The 8,038-nt window shown below is 51.2% G+C and overlaps 1 protein-coding gene across 1 annotated transcript in view; it reads left to right on the top strand.

Moving 5' to 3' along the window:
* DHRSX (dehydrogenase/reductase (SDR family) X-linked) overlaps nt 1-4,989 on the top strand; it is a 41,532-nt gene extending 36,543 nt beyond the window's left edge. Inside the window, exons 5-6 of the mRNA XM_006902421.1 lie at nt 1,627-1,834; nt 4,663-4,989. Coding sequence (XP_006902483.1) covers nt 1,627-1,834; nt 4,663-4,989 — 535 coding nt within the window. The remainder of the gene's footprint in view (nt 1-1,626; nt 1,835-4,662) is intronic.
* Nucleotides 4,990-8,038: the final 3,049 nt, after the last annotated feature.

The following is an 8,038-nucleotide window of genomic DNA, read 5'->3' as shown; positions in this document are numbered from 1 at the left end:
ATAACAACAACAACAATAAATACAATGTATAATAAATATAATAGAGCTTCCTTTCTCTATCATAGATAGGAATTGTTGTTCTTAGATGCCATTAAGTCAGTTATACCTCACAGTGACCCTATAAACAACAGACCTGACCCCTGTCCCGTCCTGCTCTGTCCAGTCCCTCTCTGACAGGCTCCAGCCCACGACTGCAGTCACTGTGTCCATCCATTTCATGGACGGTCTTCCTCTCTGTCTCTGACCCTCCACCTTCCACAGCACAATGTCCTTCTCCAAGGACTGGTCCCAGATGATCACATGTCCCAAGTCTGTAAGACCAAGTCTCCTCATTCTGGCCTCCAAGGAGGACCCTGGCTGCATGACCTCCAGGACATACCTGTGTGCTCTTTTAGGAGTCCATGGGATGGTCAGTTCTCTTCTCCAGCCCCACAGCTTAATGTCCTTGATTTTTCTTCTGTCATCCTTATTCATTGTCCAACTTCCAGAAGCATAGGAAGTAATGGAAAAGAGCATACATAAGGTGGACCTTAGTCTTTAAAGTGACCGCATTGCTCTTCTGCCTTTTATATGATACATAATGTTACATTGCATACTGTTATAGAAACATACTGTTACTGTTGCATTGTAACATGTATTTATTGAATAGCTACAATGTTCTGTATCTTCTTGCTTTTTTCCACTTTATAAAACAGTTACGTGCATTTTGACATGTATCTATTGATTAAGTATCAAAGACACAAAGTATTCTCCAGCACTTCATAAAATCCATACTGTTACATGCACTGCAACATGCATCTATCGAATAGATTCCATGACAGGTACAAGATTAAAGATGTCACAAGCTCTTTGCAAACAGATTCCAGGGCTTGGGGACTCTAACATCACCTAATGGGGGACTCCTCACAACTGCCCCAAGCTGACCCATACTAGCAGATTGTCCACACGGAAATGATGAGACTCGGACATCTCTGGTCTGACCAAGTTATTGAGGTGGTCGGCATCCCATCGGCCGTCGACAGCAGTCACATTGTGTGACGTGAGAATGGTGTAAATGGACATGAGGGAGACCTGACCATTTACAGATGTGGACCTGGACTTCACCAATTTTCATTGTGATCTCTCTCTCTCCCTCTCTCACTGTCTCTCTCTCTCTTTCTCTCTGTGTGTGTCTCTCTCTGTGTCTCTATCTTTCTGTCTCTCTCTCTCTCTGTCTCTGTGTGTGTGTCTCTGTCTCTGTCTCTCTGTCTATATTTCTCTTTCTCTGTGTGTCTCTGTTTCTCTCTCTCTGTGTGTGTGTGTGTGTCTGTCTGTCTGTCTCTGTCTCTCTGTCTATGTTTCTCTTTCTCTGTATCTCTGCCTCCCTCTGTCTCTGTGAGTGTGTCTCTCACTGTGTGTCTCTTGCTCTTTGTCTCTTTTTCTCTATGTGTGTCTCTCTCTGTCTCTCCCTCTGTCTGTCTCTGTGTGTCTGTCTCCCTCTCTCTGTCTCTCTCTTCTCTCTCCTCTCTCTCTCTTCTCTCTCCTTTCTCTCTCTTTTCCTCTGTCTCTGTCTCTTCTCTGTCTGTCTCACTTTCTATTTCTCTCTCTGTCTCTGTCTCTCTCTCTTTTCTCTCTCTCTCTCTCCAGCTGGGCATACTCACCCCACGCGGCCTATGCCCAGAGCAAGCTGGCCCTGGTCCTCTTCACCTACCACCTCCAGCACCTCCTGACCGCCTCAGGGAGCCCCGTCACTGCCAATGCCGTGGACCCCGGCGTGGTCAACACCGACCTCTACCGCCATGTCTTCTGGGGCACCAGGCTGATCAAGAAACTGCTTGGCTGGCTCCTGTTCAAGGTAACAATGCCAGGAATGGCCAGAAGAACTTGCCTTCCAGGCCGCGCCGAGGCACCTCTCTGCGGGTCAGCATCCAGCCTGGTTCCACAGGGTGCCCAAAGGGACCTTTGGACAGCAGAGAATCTCCAGGACTTTGTTCCTCGCAACCCTAGGACTGAATCTTCTCTTCCCCTGTGTCTTGTCTTCTCCTGAACTCCTTTAAGCAATCTTCCAGTCACCTCTGTTTCCTCTCTGGCTGCTGGCACCTCCATCTCCACCCCTTGTAGTGACAGACCTGAGCTGTCAGCTGATTTTCCACAAGGACACAGCCTGGACCCAGTTCCTTGTCACCTTTGGGTGCATTCGAACCTACAGCCTTCTTTCAACCCTGTAAATCTTCATGGAAACACAACTGTCTCATTTCTGGTCCCTCAGAGGAGCTAGTTGGATGAGAACTGCTAGCCTTTGGGTTACCAGCCACTTTCTTAGCTTCTACAATACCAGGACTTCCTCAGCGGCCCTGAAGGGTGGAGTAGAGCTGCCCTATAGGATCTCTGAGGGTGTGAATCTTTACAGAAGCAGACGGCCCCTGCTTTTTCCCTCGGAGCTGCTGGTGGGTTCAAACCCCTGACCTTGTGGTGACAGCTGAGTGTGTCCCCCCTGTGCAGCAGGGCTCCTGAGCATCTAGATACATAGTAGCTCTCTAGTAGCCTCTCCTGAGAGTCTAGATACAGAGTATCTCTCTGGTAATCTCTGTGTGTCACTGTGCACACACTGTGTGGAGGGAAGGCAGGTCTCTCCTAGAGTGGACCAGGCGTGAGATACAGTGTCACCAGCTGGGATTCATTTGTGTTTGACTTCCAGCAACCTTGTATCACAGAGCAGAGCTGCCCCATGGGGTCTCCGAGGCTGTGAATTTCTACAGAAGCAGACGGCTTCAGCTGTCTTACTCAGACAGGCTGCTGGGTGTGAACTGTTAACCTTTGACGTTAGCACTTAATCCTCTGGTGCCCCAGGGCTCCTGAACGCCAACCCAGCTAGGAAGAACTGCCTGACTGTGCTTCCCACAGCCCACAAACCCCTTGTGGATGACCACCCATCACCGTCCGAGTGGCCTGCTCGGAAGTGGACAAGAGCGTTACCCTTCAACGGGGAGGGACGCCCCAGGAGACACACTCAGTGACCCCAACAATGAACATAAAGATAGAGGAGTGTGGTCTCTGCTTGTCCACATGGCCAGCCTGCCTCTGACCTATCTTGCTGGCCCGTGACGTCAAAACTCAGATTGTGTTTGTTTAGATTTCAGGAGCATCGTTCTGCCTCTGTGTCTGGGGTTCACAGGAGAGCCAGGACACCCATCTCAGATACGTAGGCAAAGACAGTGTCTGCCGCATCCCTTGTCCACAGGAGCTGGGCATTGGGAGGGTCAGAATGCAATGGCTGGGGTTCCCACAACACCTACACCTTTTGCTCTCTCTCACTTCTCCTCTTTCTACCTGTCAATGCCACTCACCTTCCAGCATCGCTGTGCAAATGCTCTTGTCTTCCTCCAATGACCTACCTTCCAACACCCCCTCTCCACATCATTAGAGCTTCACGCTCCTATGCCGTCCTCAAAGGATGCTGGGCGGCTGGACACACAGATCCATTCACTCTTGTCGTCCAGCCCCGGCTGCGGCTACTTCATTCTTTCTTCTCTATTTTCTGTTTCCCTGCATGCTGGACCATTTGACCATGCGTCCACGGGCCCTGATGAGACAGGGGATGAACGAGGGGATGCTTTTAGCTTCTTCCACCTCCCCCCTCAAAAAATCAAGGAGGACACAAAGGAATCATTCCATCAGCATGAATTTGCCAAGTGGGACTGAGTAAACTTCCACCTCCCAAGATCTAGAGACATTATGTGGAAATCACATTCTCTCTGCCAGTCCAGACAGAATGCTGTGTCCTCAAACACAGGACGTGGCCACATTCAGGGTTACTGATCCCGGAGTTCCTGCTGAAACTCCCCCCCAAAAGTATATCCCTTAATCATCATCCCATCATGTCTGGACTAAAGCTCACCCCCATAGCCTGACTTCCATCCAAACAACACACACATCTAGGAGGTGATCAATAAAAACCAGGGAGATACTTGCTTTCTTGCCACCATTGGGCTTTGAATCCAGACCAAAAAATAGACTCGATGGCACATAACAACAACAGCTCAGGGAGGAAGCACAGAGCACACAAAAAGGGGCAGGAAATGAAGATGTGTGGAAAAGAGAATCATAGGGAGGGAGCAGGACAAGTGCTTTTTTGAAAGAAAAAACAAAACACCACTTGTGTTCTAGAAGAAGGTTTCTGGAGTTTCTGATCATACTTGGAAGACAGGCGCGCTGATGATGCAGGGATTAAAGCACCCGGCTGGTACCCCAAAGTCCAAGTGTTCTCATCCACCCAGGGGGTCGTCGGAACAACAGTGTGCCCCCCCCCAAGAATCCTTTAAAAAATTGTCATTGTTGAGTTAGAACTGACCCTCCCATGTGTTTTCAGGAGGCTTTAGATGACACATCAGTGAGATTGCCTGGCTTTTGCCTTCAGAAGAGCTGGTGGATTTGAACCGGCTGACTTAGGGATGACAGCACAGCTTCTTACCCCCAAGGAGGCTCTCAGAACTGCTTCCTGCACATCCCCTGGGAGGCATTTTTCCCTCCTGCTCTGGGTGGGGTGCGGGATGCCAGCTGCCACTGCTTGGGTGAACACTCTGTTCGAGGGTGATGGGGTGAGAATTACAAAGAGTACTTTCAGGTGGACAGTTTCATTCTGACAGCTGGCCCCCGCCTACTGGGTTTTGCTTCCCCCCACAGACGCCCGAGGAAGGGGCCCGCACATCCGTGTACGCGGCTGTGGCCCCTGAGCTGGAAGGCGTCGGCGGCCGCTACTTGTACAACGAGAAGGACACCCCGTCCCTGAAGGTGACCTATGACCAGCGGATGCAGCAGGAGCTGTGGGCCCGGAGCTGCCGGCTGACCGGAATCCAGGACTCCAGCATCGTCCACCAGGATGATGTCCCAGGACAGGCGCGTGTGTCAGAGTGCACAGCTCAGGCCGCTGACCAGCAAGACAAGGAGAAGCTGGGTGGATGCGGGAGCAGGTGGACGGAGGGGTCAGCCTTGTCTGCCTCCCATGACTGAGTCCTTCTGTGCAGAGATGGCTTGTGCAGAACACCAGGGGCTCCGTGACTGCTTCCACCCTGGCCCAGGGGAGATACCCAGGTCAGGAACCTCCCCAGAGGCCAGCAAGCCAAGACATTGAAGCCTTAATCACCCTTGACCATCACACACACACACACACGCGCACACACACACACACACACACACACACACACACGGAGGTACTGAGGGACCACGAGAATTAAACCATCTCCTTAGCCAAGCCGTCTCCTTCTCTCGTCCATCTACGCCCAAGAGCAGTCAGGAGTGGTGTCCAAGCAGGGCATTCTGTCACAAAGGCTGGGGACACAGCGGCTGACCACTTGGTGGCTAGCTGAATGGCCAGGCGTTCAAGCCACAAGCAGCTCTAAGGGAGGAAACCGGGGCAACCAACCCCTGTAAAGATGACCTGTTGTCAAGTCAATTTCGACTATGTGGGGGACAAAGTCGAACTGGCCTGGGCGTGGGGTCTGTGAGGCTCTGACTCCTTATAGAAGTGGACGGCCTCGGCTTTGTCCTGCAGGAGGGGCGGGTGGGTTGGAACGGCTGGCCTCTTGGTTAACGGCTGAGCACTGTGGGCAGTCTGGAGCACCCGGAAGATGGAGAGAGGGAGGGATGGATGGAAGGATGCATGGATGAATGGATGCTGGATGGATCGATGGAGGGAAGGAGGGAGAGAGGGAGGAATGATGATGGATGAGTGGATGAATGGATGGATGGATGATGGGTGGATGGATGGATGGGTGGATGAATGAATGTGTGGGTGGATGGATGTGTGGTGTGTTGGATGGATGGATGGATGGATAGATGAATGATGGGTGGATGGATGATGGATGGATTGATGGATGGATGTGTGGATGGATGGGTGGATGGATGGGTGGGTAGAGGGGTGAGTTGAGGGATAAGTCAATGGGTAAGTGAATGGCTGGGTGGGTGGGTAGATGGTTGGGTGGGTGGAGAGAGGGAAGGAGGGAGGCAGGCCTGGGTAGGTGGATGGGTAGATGGTCTGGTGCTTGGATGGGTAGGTGTGTGAATGGATGGCTGTGTGGATCATTGCATGGATGGATGGATAGGTAGTTCGGTGGACAGACGGACAGGCACTTAACCCTCACACCACCTGGAGTCCTCATAGATCCCTCACCCTCTCAAATCTCAAGGGACAGAAAACCATTTCCTTTTGGCTCACAGCTCCCCTGCCAGAGGAGAACCACACTCTACAGCGGTTTGTGGGGGGAGCAGATTTGTTCCTAAGGACACAGCCAGGCCTTTCTTCCTTGGGCCTTCTACCTGGCTTTGAACTAACGACCTTCAGGTCAATGATGCCATCGCATCGACTCACCGCTCACTCACAGCAAAGCCGTGGAACTAGTCACAGTGACGGAGCAGGGCCTCCCTGCAGGGTTCCGGCTGCCATGTCTGTGCTAGAAGGTTGCCAGGCCTTTCTTCCTGGGCACCTCTTACGCACGCACTACCAGAGCTCCGTAAAGTGTTCAGTAGCACCAGTATCACGCATAGCAGATAACAGACATCAGGCTGGGCCCCACCCACGCCCTCACCTCCTGATCTGAGTAGTTCGAATCCCTTTCTCCTCTCAGCCAGCCTCCCCCCCCCCCCCCCAATCCTCATACTGGCCTCCCATCCCGTTGAAACCCACCACTTGGCCATTTCTACATGTCCCTTGGAACTACCTGTCAGACTCACTGAATCTGCCTTCAAAAAACAGCCTTTGCCAAGAGGAGGCAATCACCTTTGTCAGGGACTGCCCAGAAGCCTCTTCAGCCCCTGGAAAACCTGCAGTGAGAGAGTATCTGGCAGAAATGATGGTGAAATCTAACCAAAAGAGGGGGGAGGGAACACAGAAATGAATTCTCTGTCGTAAACAGCCCATAAAGGACTACGAGCGAGTTTCAAACCAGGCTTCAGGAAAGAATGGGTGGAGAAACCAGAGTGGAAATTGAATCCACAGGCATGGTTTGGGATCCGAAAAGAAAATAAAAATAGAACAAACCCAAAACAGGTGTGTGGTGCCTCCGTTCTTTAAAATTGCTGAAATGAAGACCCCACAAGGGGGTGGCTTTCAGAAACAGATATTTACAGATATTTGTTGCAGTTGTGAGGTGCAGCTGAGTTGAGGGACTCATGGATGCTGTGGACAGCAGATCTGAGCCCTGTCCTCTCCCTCTCTAACACTCTCCAGCCCACAGCTGCGGTCACTGTGTCCATCCACCTCGTTAAGGGTCTTCCTCTCTGTCTCTTACCCTCCATCTTCCCCAGCAGGACGTCCTGCTCCAAGGACTGACCCCCTGCTGACCGCATGCCCACAGTGTGTGAAATGAGACCAAATCTCTGTACCCTGTCCTCTAAGAAGCATCCTGGTTGAGCTTCCTCCAAGACAGACTTCTTTGGTCCATCTGTGGGGTGTTCAGAACTCTTCTCCAACATCATAATTCAAAAGCATCAGTTCCTCATAAGTCTTCCTTAGTCACCGCCTGACTTTCACATGTGAAAATATTGTGACGTGGTGAATCAGGTGCACCTTAACTCTTTCGATGGTGAGCCTTGCAAAGAACAAGGCCTTTGGAGAGGTCCCTGACAGCAGACTTCCCCAGCGCAATATGCCTTTTAACGGCTTCAACGCTACTGCCTTGGGTATGAGTGGTTCATCCAGGTCACACGGAATTGTTGACTTCTCCAATCTTTTCTCCGTGAAGCACGATGTTGTCTGTGGCACCAGTGGTGAGGATTTTTGTTTTCCTGATGTTGAGTTATAACCCATACTGAAGGGTATGGTCTCTGGTTTTCCACAGCAAGTGTTTCCAGTCTTCATCACTTTCTGGAGGCAAGGTTGTGTCATCTGCATAAAACAGGTTCTTGGTGAACCTTCCTCCGATCCTGAGGCCACTTTTTCATATAATTGTCACATGTCTGTCTCTCCATCTGTCCATCCATCTGTATCATCTATCAATTATCTATCTTGGGGGGAGAGTTGGGAGGGGAGAAACGTGCAACAATGAATGAATGGAAATCCAAC

Source organism: Elephantulus edwardii, unplaced genomic scaffold (assembly GCF_000299155.1).
Source record: "Elephantulus edwardii isolate Elephantulus edwardi_28Jun2011 unplaced genomic scaffold, EleEdw1.0 scaffold00410, whole genome shotgun sequence".
NCBI lineage: Eukaryota > Metazoa > Chordata > Mammalia > Macroscelidea > Macroscelididae > Elephantulus > Elephantulus edwardii.
Note: the sequence above shows the minus strand (reverse complement) of the source record. Positions and strands in the feature narration are given on the sequence as shown.